This window comes from Cryptomeria japonica, chromosome 8 (genome assembly GCF_030272615.1).
Source record: "Cryptomeria japonica chromosome 8, Sugi_1.0, whole genome shotgun sequence".
Taxonomy (NCBI): domain Eukaryota; kingdom Viridiplantae; phylum Streptophyta; class Pinopsida; order Cupressales; family Cupressaceae; genus Cryptomeria; species Cryptomeria japonica.
The window spans coordinates 524,630,848-524,647,279 of record NC_081412.1 but is presented as its reverse complement, the minus strand read 5'-3'; the positions used below and the strand labels follow the sequence as shown (position 1 = coordinate 524,647,279).

General features: G+C 37.3%; 1 protein-coding gene across 3 annotated transcripts in view; it reads right to left on the bottom strand.

Annotated features, from left to right (window-relative positions):
• Positions 1–16,432, bottom strand: part of LOC131055408 (uncharacterized) — a 92,527-nt gene that overhangs the window by 61,595 nt on the left and 14,500 nt on the right. For 2 of the 3 annotated variants that reach the window (XM_057989865.2, XM_057989867.2), the window contains exon 2: positions 13,282–13,474. The exons of the other annotated variant lie outside the window; for it this stretch is intronic. In XM_057989865.2, coding sequence (XP_057845848.1) covers positions 13,282–13,474 — 193 coding nt within the window. The remainder of the gene's footprint in view (positions 1–13,281; positions 13,475–16,432) is intronic. 3 annotated transcript variants of the gene reach the window in all.

Genomic DNA, 16,432 nt, shown 5'->3' with positions numbered 1-16,432 from the left:
ACACCAGAAATAAGTTAAAAAGTGGATTTAAATATTGTAAGTTTGGATGGCTACGTCACAACAACATTAACAATCACTTTCATTTCCAGCATTTATATTTCTGACAATAATCTATGTAGTTCCCTGTTAAATTCAATATTTGTATTTATTTAAATAAGGCTTGCCACCATAAATTATTGCACTACTTCCAAATTTTTCAATCAATTCCTACATTGAGTTATGTGACTTGCCATCAACAAGCATTCTTGTGTAATAATCAATCTAACCTCTTTCACCACGTGCACTCACCTTGCCCACATCAAGTTCATGGTGATAAAAAGGTTCTAAGGTCCTGTTGAGACCTATTTCACACATCGCCCCATTGCAAATGGGGACCCCCAGTTGTTTGTTTTTTAGGGTTTTGTCTAAGCGTTGCAATTTCATAAGTCCCTATTTCAAGAGTTTAGAGTTAAGAGTTTTTCCAAGAGTCACCCCAAGCCAAATAGAGAATTCTTGCTCAAATCAGTGTTTGGGCATCACCAAAGAACTCATAAGGCCCGAAGGACGAAGATCGCAATTGCTTAGGGTCAATTCTGACACATTCCTACTTTTTAAGAATTTTACTTTTTTGCTTTTTATGCTTTTATTATTTTTGGTACTTTGGGACCAATCTGGGAAGCAATTTTTTGGGCTTGCTTTTTGCTATTTCTGCTTTTTTTTTTAAAGTAGACCTAGGGTTGGGTCCCTCGGGTCATGGCATCAGTGCCCATGTCTTCAAAATCAAAAAATTATGTCTCCAAGTGTAAAAAGCAAGGACTTAGGGTTTTGTTCCAGAAGATCAAAACTTCAACATGGCAGATCAAAACTTGAACATGGCAATAGAGGAAAGGACGGCAGCATGGCAAAAAAGAAATTCAATGTCCAATGATGCCCAAGGACTGCCTAGGCAAGGTGAAAGATATGTCTAAGCAGCTGCAATCTCCGACCAGCATGGTGAAAGGTATGGCCAATCAGCCTCAAAGTCTGACCTGCCTAAGGATGAGCATGGCAATGGAAGAAGAGAAGTTAAAATATGCCCAAGCATGCAAATAGTCCACCTAGCATGTAGTCAAGGCAGCATTGAAGTCCACCATGTCTTATCAAACCCCAAGTCCGCCTTGCTTTGGCCTATCAACATCCAAGTCCGCCTTGCTTTGGCCTATCAAAGTCCACCAAGGACGAGGTAAGGTTGATCGTCCAAAACATCAGCAAAGTCCGCCCTCTCAACACTATACATCATGATGCAAAATCCACTCATGGTCAAGAGGAAATGGCAGAAGAATAGTCAAGTCTGGCCTAGAACATGGCTAATCAATATCCAAGTTCGCCCAAGGGGAAGAGCAATGTCCAAAGCATGGGTAAAGTCTGCCAAGGGAAGCAAGATGAAGTCGCATGTGAAGATCAAAGTCCGCCTTGTCCGAGAGATGGTGAAGTCCGCCCAAGGTATGTCCAATAATACATGAAGTCCACCCTAGCAAGGAGGTTGACAAGATAGATGTGAAGTTCGCCTAGCAAGGAGAAGCATGATCAAAGGCTGATTGTCCAAAACAAGTTAAAATCCGCCCAAGACTAAAACCACATCCAAACACACTACAAAGTCCGCCTAGCCCAAGAGAAGGATGTCCAAACATGGGGTAAAGTCTGCCTTGGCACTTAGGTTGGAAAGTCTAGTTATCTCCAAAGTCTGCCTAGGTTGGAAGATGGCTTGAAAACCTCAAAGTCCACCCCCCTTTGTGAAAGATATCTAATCGACTATGAACTCCGCCCTAGAGAGAAGATGGCTAAACAAGATGAAAAGTCCGCCCATGGCATAGGAATTAGACACGAAGATAACCAACTTGCCATGATGAAGAAGGAAAAACGACTAGAGAAATAAGCAAATTTGACATAAAGCACATGAGATCACCATTGGAAGATCAATCAAGATTAAATGGGTTGGAAAAATAAGTCCAAACACTTAGAATTATTTTTAATTTTTTTCCAACACTTAGAATTATTTTTGAAGGGGTTTTGAAAACTTTTGGAATTTGAGAGAAACATTTAGAAGGTTCTATGCTAAATCACCTTGGGTGAGGAATTAAAGTTTCCATTTTTGAGAAAATAAAACAAGGCTAAGTTCGATGAATCTAAGCAAAAAAAAAAAAACAGGAAGCTCCTAAAAATCAAACTCCTCAACTCTATATCTATTCAACTTGTCACTTTCAAATTCATTATCAGGTTTGGATATTGGAGTTCAATTTTTGGAAGAAGTTCTCTCTCTCTCGAGGTTGCAAAAATTGGTTTTGGAGGAAGAATTTTGAAGGAAAAGTAAAATTTTCTAAGTAGAAGACAAAATTTTCAAGAGAATAAGGTGCTTTTTCAGAGTTTAAGACAGAATTTTCAGAGTTAAAGACAAATTTTTACCAAAATCAGTCAAAGAAAATTCCGGAGGTTCAAAAGATTCATACATTTGACTGATTCTATCTTAAACACTTATTTCTCGAAATCTGCTAAATACTTAGTCAAATTTTTCCACTTTCAGTCTGATTTTTCACGGATATTTAGCTTTTTGACAAGCTGAAAGTGAAAGTTTCAAGTAAAAAGGTCCAAAATCAGAGTTAGAACCTTCGAATTTTCTCGAAAATAATATCGAATTTTCATGTGTATTGCAGGTTAATGACCACCAAAGGAGTACCTTCCAGGAAAGTTCAAATGAAGTTCGCCAGTAAAGGGTTGCAGCCGGAATCAAAGATCAATTCAAAATGGAAGAATGTCACAGATACCAACCTCGGGCATGTAGATTTCAAAGATTTCAAAAAGAGAATGTACGGGCACAATGGGTACCTACCAACACCTATTGCCCACCGGATGATGAGAAATGGCATCGTCCAAGCAGCTGGATTTCCACCGGCCATGGAATGTGCGGAACTAATGGTTGAAAGCACCATACATTACAACACCCAAGAAAGAGAGATCATTGCACCTGATGGAAGAGTCTTGATCATATTGGAGAGTTAGCCATTCAAGAAGCGTTTGGGATACCAAACTATAACAAAACCTCATATAAAACCAAAGAAGACACCCAAAGACTTTATGAGGACTAGCCTAACCTTTGTGCAATAAATATCAACAAGTCATGGTTAGAAAAGCCCAGGGCTTCCCTCAAGAAAGTGCCAAAGAAGCTGCTGCGCACAAACTTCAAAGAAGAATATGGTGACATCATCTTACTGCTGAACAGAGTAATACTATTTTGTTGATGAGATCACCTCAGGTGTTAAAATGCTCAACTGGTCCCGAATAATCAATGATAATCTAGATGCACAACTAAAGAACTTAGAAAGGACAAAATTATTTTATATGAGCTCCTACATTGTCTACTTGTTGCGCAGAAATTACAGATACACAGGATTGATTTGCAAAGGTGTAGTAGGCAATGGAGAGAATGAGTTCAAATCTTATGACTGTTACCCGCGGCTGCAGCTTAGTGAGAAAACCCACTTCAAGCGAGTAAATGATGCATTCCTGATGTACATCAAAAGAACACTGCAGCAAGGAACCCATCAGAGGCTTTCTCATGAAGCCAAGAGTTTAATAAGCAAGTATGGATCTTGGTTTATCCAATTTCCAAAATTCACATACATAAGAGTTCAAGGTTTTACTAGGTTGTCCTTACCGACTTCCAATCTATCCTACCAATAGAATGGTCCTGCTTGAGGTCCTTAGAGAGTTGGACACTTATCAAGGCTTCCAAAGAGCAAAGCAGAAGACAGCTATTCCCTTCCCATTCTTTATTGGAAATATGCTAGAGTCTTGCCCAACGGCGCAAGCAGTTGAGAGTGTCGGGCTTGAGATGCAATGGTACCTTTTCACATTCTACCAATCTAGAGCTGATTATGACCCTCACAACAATATTGGAGCAATAAATGGAGAAAGGTACAGACATAGAGTAGACCTGGAAGATTTTTGGGCAAATGCTGGTGATGAGTTTGACATCAAGAAAAGACTATGGTCCTGTTGTGACCATTTCACAACATCACCCCATCAAAATGGGGACCCCCTCTTTTCTTCAAGTCCTAGTCTCTCTTAGCCTAGTGTCTCTTTTGCAAGTTTGAGTGAGTGGATAAGAATGGATTTTAGTCTAGTTGCTCAATGTTTGTAGTGGCAAAATGAGGAAGAAGACACGTCAAATTGAGCAAATAGAGAAAGAGGTTTGATGGAGAAACCCTTAATCAAGCCTAATCAACAATGCAGGTGTCTCCTTCATGTGACTTAAGTGTATTCCAATGAGAAATGGGATAGGGCCTAAAAATTTCCTTTGCTCCCTAGTTGGAGCGAATTTTACTTCCTTTGCTCTCTTCCAGGAGCGAAACCCCTCTTCAAGCCTTTAAAGTCATTAGAATCACCTCTAATCATCATGAGATGTCTCAATTTGGGCAAGAAATGCAATGAATGATCAATGATCTCAAATTAAGATAGTTGAAGATGCAACTTCCTTTGCTCCATAATTGGAGCGAAATCTTCTTCCATTGCCCTTGCTTGGAAGCAATGAGCACTTCTTGAGCAAATTTGATGGAGATAAGTGAGTTTTGAAGCCTCTAACTGTTGATGTTAGTAGCGGCGGGAGTTACCTCCTAAGTTCGAAATCATCTATAACTATTAAAGCCGACTCTATATTTATGCCGACTCAGTCCATAAGTCACCTCACTTTGAAAGAGGCCAACTCTTCATGAAGAGTCACCGTAACGGGTATACATATATAAGTTAATTTCATCCTCATTGGGGGTAGAGTGTAGAAGACAAGCAGATAGATACAGAGGCAGATCGAATATACAGTCAATCTGCATTATACAGAAAAGTAGTGCTCGGGGGAGAGGATAGCAGTATATCGTCTATGGTTGGGAAGGCAACAATGATCTATGTAATTGCTTGTGGTTAAACGAGCACACCCTTCAACACTAACATCATATTGGGCACAAAAGGAGCTAAGAACATCATCATTTTGGTGAAGTAGTGGAGGGAAGAAGGCAAATTGAGGTCACTTCCTTTTCTCCTCTCTAGGAGAGAAAAACACTGCCATTGCTCTCCTTTGAGAGCAAAAACCTTTCCATTGCCATTATTTGAGAGCGAAATCACATTCATAGCAAGTAATGGAGTCTTTTGATGCATGAGAACTAAAACCCAGGGTGCAAGTTAGTAAGACCAAGCTCGAGGTGAGTTTGAGAGCCATTTCTATTGCTCAAGATTGAGGGCGAAAACCGCTTCCTTTGCTCCTCTTTGGGAGCGAAATTCACTTCCTTTTCCCTTGATTGTGAGCGAATTTGCCTCTAGAGCCCTACATGAGCATGGTTTGGTGCATTTAAGTCGAGAGAATGAAGGTGAGTGAGGAAAAGTGAGTGAAACTTCAATTTGAAAGCTATTTCCTTTGTTCCTCGGTAGGAGAGACTTCCACTTCCTTTGCTCTTGTTTAGGAGCGAAATTCTCTCCAACACCTTCCTTAAGGCTAATTTGACACATCTACACACTAGGAAGGTAAAATCAAAGTTTGCGATGATGCAAAAGCAAAGAATTGATGAAACCCAACTAATGAGGTGAGTTTGAGGTCTACTTCCTTTGCCCTCTGTCAGGAGAGAAAATCTCTTCCATTGCTCCTTGTTGGGAGTAAAATTTACTTCCTTTGCTCCTCAGTAGGAGCGAATTTCACTACCAATGCTCTTGTTTAGGAGCAAATTTCACTTCCAATGCTCTTGTTTAGGAGCGAAATTCCTCCTAAGGCCTTCCTTGAGGTCGATTTGACATATTTTCACACATGAATGGCTAAAAGACTAAGGTTTGAGTCAATGGAATGAAGGAAATTGAAGGAGATTGAGCTAAGTATCCAAAGTGCAATGATTTCCTTTGCTCCTTGATTGGAGCAAAAAACACTTCCTTTGATCCTCATTAGGAGTGAAAATTCCTTCCTTTGCTCGAGTCTAGGAGCGAAATTGCTTATAGAGGTTTTCTTCAAGTTGATTTAATGACTCCACTTGTATGGATAACAAAACACCCAAGTTTGAGTTAATGAAGTGCAAAATTTGACTAAGTACCAAAGATTTTCCTTTGCTCCTCTCTAGGAGCGAAATTGTGTGCCATTGCTTGTAGTTGAGAGTGAATTTCCATTCCCTTGGGAGAGGAGCGAAATCACGTTCCTTTGCTCCACCTTGGGAGCAAATTCCCTCTTTGGTCTATCGCAAGCATTATTCAAACGTATTTTGGCGCCAAAACTATAATTTAAAATTCAAAAGGGGAAAAATTTTTGAAGTGGTAAGTCGGCTATCTAAAGGGAGACAATTTAGATTTTATTTACTTAAAACTAAGTCGGCCTTCACCCAAAAGACACATCTCCCTCTTGAAGTGCCTATATAAGGAGGATCAAAACAATCATTTAGACATCAATTCGAAACCTTCCTCTCTAATAAGCGAATTTTAGCAGCAAATTTCATTAAGATTGGCGGATTCAGTCAGCATAAAAAGCGAATTCAATCATCGAGGTTGCAAATTCAGTGATTAAGAAGAGCGATAGCATTCAATAGCAAAATCCATCTAGAAGATAGTGAATATACTTAGTAAAGAAACATATGAAGACTCTTGGTAGAGTTATAAAAGTTCTTGAAGGAACTCATGCTCTCATAGAGGCCTTTGATACATTTGTCTACACTAGAGACATCACTATCCCCATCCAACAAGAAATGAGGAAGACATCTAGAGAAGTTTTGGTGAAAGAGAAGATAATGAAAGATGGACCTACGCCGAGCTTTATACGTTGGAGTAGCCTACTTCGCACGAAGAAGATTGTATTTGAAGATATTAGCAACGGATGCAGTCAAGTTCAAGATGCTATGCATCTCATTCATGATAAAATAGTGGAAGTAGCACAAATCATCTTGGAGAGAAAGATTGGTCCTAGCACGATTATAGACGCCAAGGAGTTAGAGGAAAGAATAAAAGTTGTCTTCCATGGGACTGATGGAATGATCACCGAAAAGCAATTGGAAGATATGCATACATTCATGGTACTTGCTAGCAAGATAGAAGATCTTGAGCCTGAATGGGAAGTTTCCATCGTCACTTCCTTTAAGGAAGTCATTCATTTGGAAGAACAGTTGAAGAATCTACCAGAAATTCCAATAACTAAGATAGAAGGCATGACAACCAGATTCATTAAATATGCCAGAAAAGAGAAGGAGAAAGGGAACAGAGTTTTAGATGACAATTTGTTATGATCCTACGTGGTAGCTCATTTTCTCATTGGAGGATGCTTCCTCGATTTTTGTGCCAACTCGTGTCATTTTCTCACTAGTTGATATCTTGGTAGGGTTTTATTTGTATCAAATCCTAATTAGGGTTTAGTTGGCAAAATATTGGCCCTTGATCCTTATTTGATCTCGGCCCTTCATTGTATTTGGGAGTGCTATATAAACCCCCACTCATTTCATTTGTAATTATTAGACAATAGAAAATAGATATTAGATATAAGAGATAGATATTAGAGTTCAAGAGAGATAAGAGAAGGGCTTGAAGAATTGTTGCTACTTTGCTATTGGGTTAATAAAGCATTGAAGTTATGGTGTTTCCATTCAATCCTTGAAGCTTCTTGCATGGTTTTTCATCCTCTCAAGTCACTCACTGATGTTAACTTAAGTATTTAGATTGAATGATGGAATGTTGCATATGATTTATTGTGGAACTCATAATCCATACCAATAGCCTCTTGTTGATTGTAAGTGCGCCTTGCATGGTCAACTGGAATTATTGAAAGTGCTTAAATTCAATTGTAGCTTAATCATGGATATGCATTCAATTGATGGTGTCAATGCTTAGTAGCGATTTGAAAATCTTTGAATGTCCTTAGAAGATTGAACTAGCTTTGGTGGAGTTGTTCTTGTATGGCAATACTAAGACTAGTAGAGTTTCACTTGAATCGTCTTTCATCCATCTATCCTTAGGAATAGCTTAGCATCTCCCAACCCTCATCTTTTGCGATTTTTTTAATAAACATTCAGTAGTAGGGAAGAGCATCATTGAATATTAGTTAGAGAAACCATTCCTCGAGAATCAAGCATTCATATCCTAAGAAGTTGTGTAAGGCCCCTTGAAGGAATAGCAATCACAACGACCAACTGTGCTTATCCACACGTCATGATCCAACATTTATGAACCTTGGAGTTGTCTCAAGTGATCCTTAAGCCAATCTTCAGCATTTGAGTAACTTTGTTCAAGAGAGGATAGGATACTTTTGGGTATTTTATTCTATGTTAGACTGTGCCTAAAAAACACATCAACGGGACCCGACTACTAGTAAGCTTGATCAGAACAACTGAACTTTTTCATGTGCCGGATCAGTTGGAAAATAATGGAGAGTACACTCAGCCTCGCTTTGATGAGAATGCACCTCTTCCTCCTATGAGATGGTCTAAACCAGAGCACGCAAATTTGGCCACCTTAATGCAGCCAGTGGTCAAGTATTTGAAGTGGTGGGTCGATCAGCAGGTTCATGGGCTAAGATGAAAGAATATGACCTTGACTTATAACCTGATGAGTGACATAGAAGCGTATTCTTCAAATGTAGAGGCATCTCAAAATGCCAGATCCATTGAAAGCACTAAACCTAGGAAAAAGAATAAAGAAGTTGGAAGCTCTTCAAGGACAAAGAGCAAGACAGTTATAAATAAAGGACCTGCTCAGAAGAAGCAAAGGTTGGAACCATCTCAATCTGCCGCATCTACGAACATTAACAATGTATTGATTATTGATGAGTCATTGGCTGAGATAAAGATTCCTTCTCCAGTCCATGGGGAAAATGTACAGTCAATCCAACAAGAAGATGAAGAACCTCCATCTCCTACAGGCACAGAAATATTGGAGTCAGATAATGACATGGATATTTTGGGCAATGAATTTCAAGAGGGAATGATTTCCGCTCTTCGAGGGGGCCAGAATATGCCATGTGAAGAGAATGATTGGGAGGAGGAAGGCATTGAGCACCCTACGATCCCTGATTGGCTGAAAGAAAGACTCAAAATAAAAGTACCAGTGGAAGTTCAAGAAGAGGAAGATGACACGGCCAATTTCTTGGCCAAATTAGGAGAAGTTGCAAAGAAGCCTGCCAGGAAGTTTTCCACAATCCAGAGAGATGAGACAGGATGTCGAATAGTTTAGATTGTTGTACCAAAAGTGAACAAGTCAAGAGAAGATATAACTCATCAAGAGTATCAAATTACCACTTTTGACTTGGGAGCAACTACCAAAGGTCAAGAGGTGGAAGACTTGGACAATTCAATTGCTCCCATGAAGGCGAGAATAGATAAAGAGGTAAGAAAGAAAAGATAATATAAGAAGGAAATTGAATGTCTAAAGGAATACATTCAGCACCTGACCAAGCCACTAAACCAAGGCGACACAGTAGCTCTTCTACTTTTGAATCCTTCACAAGGAGAATCTGAAAATCTTGAGGAAGAAAAGGTGATAGCCAGAGAAGATAAACGAGTGGATGGCTAGCAAAAGGGAAGAAGCAGCCATGTTCATGGATAAATTGATGCTAATATATGGACAAACCTCCTTCTTGCTTTCCAGAATCGAAAACATGGCAAAAGCATGGGCTGACCTCCAAGATATTCAGGACAGAGTTATCTCGTGCCTTAGAGTATTGAAAGGCATGCCTAAATAGGAACTAATTGATGGAAGGATAATTGCAGCAGGAGCCGCATATGACTTCAGCACATGGCATTGGGCATTGGTTGCACGCGGTGAAGTCCTAGAGAAGGTAAAGGCTGAAAGTGTTAAGTCCGAGCAGATTAAAGAAATATAAAACAAAATTCTCCTTGTAGCTGTTGGTTTACTTGAAAAGGAGACCATCTGAGAAAGTGATATGCGGCTGGAAAATCTCAAACTTAGAACTTAGGTTTTCTTCACCATCACAGGACCGGTCTTGAAGCAAAATTTGACCAAGGTATCAGAATTCTTGTCCATCTGAGATGCCTTCCAAAAACAAGAGCTGGAATGGGAGATTGCATTTGCCGCTTGTGCAGACGACTTGGACGGATGGGAATAAAGGATCAATATGTTGCCACATGTCACTATGGAAGAGGTCAGCTCGATCGTGTCCACATTCATTGAACACACTGCTAATCAACAAGATTAGGATGTGCCTTCCTAGGAAATGGCTATTCACGCCACTTGTCTAGCATGCATTGATTTCTAGTGTTATTTTGGGAAACTCTATCTAGGATTGTGTTGTCTTAATCTCAGTAGTTGATCTTAGATCGATCTCGGCCTTTCATTTGTTTTCAAGAACTCTATATAAACTCTCATTCTCTCATTTCATTGTTGTGAAGAGGTTTATGAAATTGTTGCTTAGAGCTACTTGAACAATAAAAAGTTCATTTGCAGATTTTGCTTTGAAGTTTTATTGTTATTAAGTGGTTGCATGGTTCCATACTTTCTTCAACAGTAGAATAGAATAGAATAGTTTTACTTAGAGTAAATTTGCTTTCAAAGTTGTTAGATGAATGAAGGATTTGATAGTCTAGATTGGTGAAACTTTTGCTCATACTTTCTTTGGATGGATGATTTTCGTTCAATGTGTAAAGTTAGCCTGAGCTTATGATGTGGATGCTTTAACTTTAACTTGGAGTAAATATGGTTCAATTGATGGTATTATTCACAAGTATAAAAATCTTAAGCACAACCTTAGAAGATTGCACCTGCTTTGTGTAATTGTCCTAGAGTGGCGAAAAAAAGTGTTGTTATTGGTTTCATCCAGTCTTTACCATCTCTTGAGTTCATAGGAGTAGCTTAAAACTTCTAACCCTTATCCTTTTTATCCTTTTTTTGAAGTTCAAATCTGAAAATCAAAACGAAAAAAAAAAAGAGAGAGCATTCATTGTCATATTTGTCTAAGTCCTAACTTGTGATCAATATCAGCCAAACGTAAGTCCCCCTTGTATTTCAGCATATATAACCAAGGAAGCTATCCAACATAAAGCCGTTCGCACATATAGACTTTGGAGTCGCCTTGAGGTCATTCTCGCAATCTTGGCACAAGTAGTGGTTTTGTTTAGGAGAGGATAGAATATCCTTGGATATTTTATTCTAATGTTTGGTGAATGATAAAACGTACACCAACAGGTCCATGCATTGTTCGATGTGAAAGTGCAAAAAGCAAATAAAAATTCCAACTTAGGATATTAAGAAGTCTTAAAATTTAAGGCCACAATCCAAAATCAGGACATAAATGCCATCACCTTTCTTACAACTTGTAGTGGGTCATTGTCAAATTCATGTAATTTGTCCTCGTTTAAAGTGTGGAAATGATTACAGGAGCATGTCGCTGCAAAAGACTAAAGATTTGCTCCCCTTGCATAATCATATAACTCGTTACAAATACAACATAAATGCCAAATTGAAAAATTCTCATATAGGAAAGCAGATGCTTCACTAGTTGAAGTTCCTCTCTTCTTTAGCCCCTACAACTCAATAAAGCACATTTAAATGAAATGATGATGAAAACTGAAATCAACCAAGGGGTATCTATATATCTTTTATGTAAAAGGAATCCTGAAGGTAAGTCACATCTTAACCACCCCAGTCAAAAAATTGTTAAGGGGATGTCAACCATCTACATCATCGAAGGAAACAAACTTAATGGGGGTCAATTTGATGATACCGTTGTGGATTGTGTAATGATTCATTCTTCTACGAAGGCATCCTTTTAAATTTATGTGATTTTATTTTTAGAGCTAAACTTTTATTAATAATAACCTTAAAGACTAAATTATTTGCAGATTTCAATTTAATTTCTACAATGCACAAAAGCCTCATCAATGAATGGTATCTTCAACAAGTACGTCTATTAGTTGCATCAGATGTGCTCTGGTTTTTTATCTGTAACCATCCAAATGCCTTGATTACTTATATGGTAGGATAGTTCTAATAACTGAGATTCTTATTAGCTTATATTCTCCAAAATTCTGTTATACTTTATAGTTCTCAATCCCTAGAACTTTTGTTTACTTTCTTTGTTGTATCTTGAAAATTATCTATATAATGAATTCTATTTGCAGGATAATATTCCAAATTTCTAAAACAGAAGCAACAAAGAACTACCAAGATCTCAGACAATACCAGTCAAACTATGTGAATTGGAGAAACATGTAAAGCTGTGATTTGTCTTTTTACAAATTTTAGGGATGTGGAATGTTTTTTTCAGTAAGGAGTGAAGCTATTGTGATTATATTTAACATCTTCTGTTGCTATGTTTCTCTCATGTGCTATTTATAGTTCTTGGAAAATATCAATAGCTTTTTACTGCAAAGTATTTGCATGAACTTGTGTTGACACCTTCTCAGTCTTGAATGTTTACTGATAAATTTTATTTTTTATTTTCATAGAAACCATAAAGTTATAACACTCTCTGCTTATTTCTATTTGCTGGATTTAATGATAAAACTTATGGAAAATAATTGCATTTCCAAATTATATTGTCACCAAATCCAAACACAAACTCAAGCCAAGTGACTTATGTTGTAACAATAGAATACTGATTTCTCTCTGAATCTGGTAATTTATTCTACTAGCAATCGTCCAATACATTTCCCCACAACAGAAATATCAGGAAACTCCTCCAGAAGGACAACAAACTTCATTAGACATTTCTGGCAACTTAGGAAATGTTTCCAGCATATTCCAGCTATTTTCTAGGAGTTTCCATAAATTTCTTGCACTAGAATTCAGCTTTTCAAAATAATCCTTAAATGTCTAATACCATTTTATTAATTTCTACATATTCCAATACAATTTCTAAGAAAATTCAGATGCATCTGCCATATTGAATACCATTCCTTTTTGATTCCCTATTTCCTTTAGAAGTTTACACCAACATTTCCACCGTTTTCTTAAGTAGCCAGCCTGCTTCTGATGGCTTCAATTTCAAAGTCTTCAAATAACTGTTTCAATTATTGGTATATCTTCCTATATGACATTTACAAAAATTACCTCAAGACTATTTAGTGTATTTGCCACTGCTGATTTAGAGTGTATTGGGATTCAATCTTTCACTAATTCCATGCAATTTAAGGCTATACATTTTTTAAGCCGACTGGAAGTTCAAAGGAAATACTTCCCAGCAGTGCAATCACTTCCCATATAAGTAAATTATATCAGGATATGCCAGAAAATAGGGTAAAAACAGCAGTATGAATGAAATTGTAGAGGTCAATAAGTTACATAAATTCAAATTGTTAACCATACCAAGGGCTGAGCACCATCTTCATATTTGTCAGGAAGTATTTTGCAGTAGGCTAGATGGTGCCATAACATTTGATATTCCTGTGCATTGGTAATGCCAGTGGTAGTGTTCTTCACAAGAGTATTCCAATCAATCTTCACATTGGCACATTTTGCAACTTCTTGTAAGAGGGCTAGCACTGTTGTAGCGTTATACCTGTATACAAACATAAAGTAGGCTTCTGTTGGTTTAATGCAAGAAAACAGCATGCAGGAATCAGCGTATCCCTAAAAGTGCACAACGGGCAGTAGAAGCCAAAGGAAAAGCTAGACTAAAATTAGAACATATCAATGAGAAAAATTAAAGAACGACAAATTCTATTTTGAGAGGAAAAGAAGGATATGTTTGGGACCATCTAAAACAGAAAAAACAGAAACAATGGGATTTTCAATGTTATATGTGCTTATGGAATCAATTAAAATTGACTATCCATTGAACTCTAGAGGAATGAATTTTCGTACTGCTCCATTATTGGTGCTCTTATTCCAAGATTTTGAACAACACAAACTAGAAAGAACATCCCAATGTTATTCCATTTATTCATGCTCGTATTCCAGATTTTCAATGCTAGATGTGCTTATGGATTCAAATAAAACTGACTAACTAGAACTTACATCCCAAGTTACATGAACAGTGATAAGTGTATGGATACACATAAATCAAACATATAGGCAGGGCCCTAGCTAATATCGTAGTACTCCATGATCGATGGCTTTAAGCCAGATGTTGGAACCCAAACTAGAAGGAACATCAGCATTTCCAGAATATGGATACATGTGAGTATATATGCATCCAATACATGCCTGTGCATACAGCAAGGGCACACAAACAGTGTGTATGCATGCATACACATATCCATATATATGTATGCTATGTCACAAGGTTCAAGTCGAAAACAAAAACGTGATTAAATTTGCCTTATATAAATATAATTTTTTTAAATATATAACTAAAATATCCTCAAAATTATAAAATAGTTTAACATTGTTAAATAATTAAGTTTGAGTAAATCGATACAGCATTCCCTGTATCCCTAGGTACAGGTGTGTGCGTGTGCGTGCATGTGTGTGCATGCATGCGTGCATGTGTGTGTGTGTGTAATTTATTTTATTATAAAATATGTAATTTTATAATATTATATTTATATTATTAAAATAAATAATACATAGGGGTTCACCCCACAGCGTGACGGTAATGTCATGAGCTCCAGTTTGGGGTGGTCATCGGTTCGAATCCCTGCAGAATGCACCATTTCTTGTGTTGATTCCCACTGGTTGTGTGTGCATGGTGTTCATGCCATGTTTGGCGGCTTGTTGGCTGACTGTTTGCCCATGGAGGTGCACGACGGGACCTGTTGGCTGGTGTCCACGCATGCAGACTGGCAGCAGTAGGTGCGAAGAGAGCGGAGTGATAAGGAGTTAGGAGTGATAAGGAGAGAGCGGAGCGATAAGGAGTACGGAGTGATAAGGAGAGAAATATGGAGAGATAAGGGGAGAACGAAGTGATAAGGAAGAAATGTTAGGAGGTGTTGATACCTCAGTATAATGTACTCGGGGATGGGGTCCCCCTCTGTGGCCCCACTGGTTCAAGCTCCAGTCAAAAGCAGTCACCGATCAAAAAAAATAAAAAAAAATAATACATAAAATAATATTAAAGATATATCAAACATAATATAAAAAATATTATATATTAAAAATATATAAATAAAATATATTGTATTTAATTATAAATAATAAAACATGATATTGATAAATAATATTAAAAACATATTAAAAATAATAAATCTGAGGGCTTCATGGTTGAAGTAGCTATCAGTGTTTGTATAGGAGGAAGTGAGAGGAGGAGGTGGTGGAGCAGTTGGAAAAGATTTATACAGACTGTGCCCATTCCCACTACTTTGTGCTCTGCTCATGGAACTATAAAAGAAATGAGAGATACACAAGTGGAAAAAGCATACACAGACAGAAAAAAAATGCCAAAAATAAGTTGAAATAACGCTTTGAAAATATTTTAATTAAATGAACATTCGGAAAATTTCAGCAATTATTTTGGGACAGTTTTGAAGTTCACCGAAATTATGGTCGAAAAGAAAACCTTGTGACATAGTATGTATGTATGTATACATACATGCATCATATAAATTGGAATTGGAAGCATATCACCTTATGGCAGGGAAATGTAGCTCAAATTAATGAGTCTTCCACTTATTTAATGGGATGGTTAAGAGATTTATTTTTGGTTAAATTCTTCACAACTAATTAATGGATACAATCGTTTTGGTATGAACAGTTTATCTCTCTACGCATGGATGTTCTTATTTTGGCATCTTGTTTGTGCTTCTAGATTTATGTTTCTTATTTCTTGGTGTGGATATTGGCAAGAACTAATTGAAACTCTTGCATGGGCTCATGAATGAACACCTTTGGCTAATTTAATTTGATGGAGGGATAAGCCGATAGCTCACCTCTACATCAAGTAAATTCGATTGATTCTTTTGCTACACACACATATACCTATGTATGTGTATGGTATGCATATGTACATACATACATATGTATGTATATATATAAAGGTACGAATATAGATTTGTATTATATGTGTGTGTGTGTTTGTGTGCACATGCATGTGTGCTTATGTCTATATGCATACATGGGTATACATATATTGTGTGTACCTATATAATATATATATATATATATATACATAGGTACACAGATATAAATCGTGTGTGTCTATATATATATATACATGTGTGTGTGTTTGTGTGCATATTAATGTGTATGGGATAAGCCGGTAGCTTGCTTCTACATCGAGCAAATTCAGTTAATTCTTTTGCTACACACATATACCTATGTATGTGTATAGTATATATATAAAGGTACAAATATAAATATGTGTATGTGTCTGTGCACACACATGTGTGCTTATGTATATATACATACATAGGTATTGTTGTGTCATTTTCACACATCGCCCCATTGCAAATGAGGGACCCCTCTTTGCTTTGTAGATGTCGTTTATTTAAGTGTCTTTAAAATTCAAAAATAGAGTTAGTCTTTAAAATTCAAAAATACAAAAATACAAAAAAAATTAAAAACTTCAAAATACAAAATA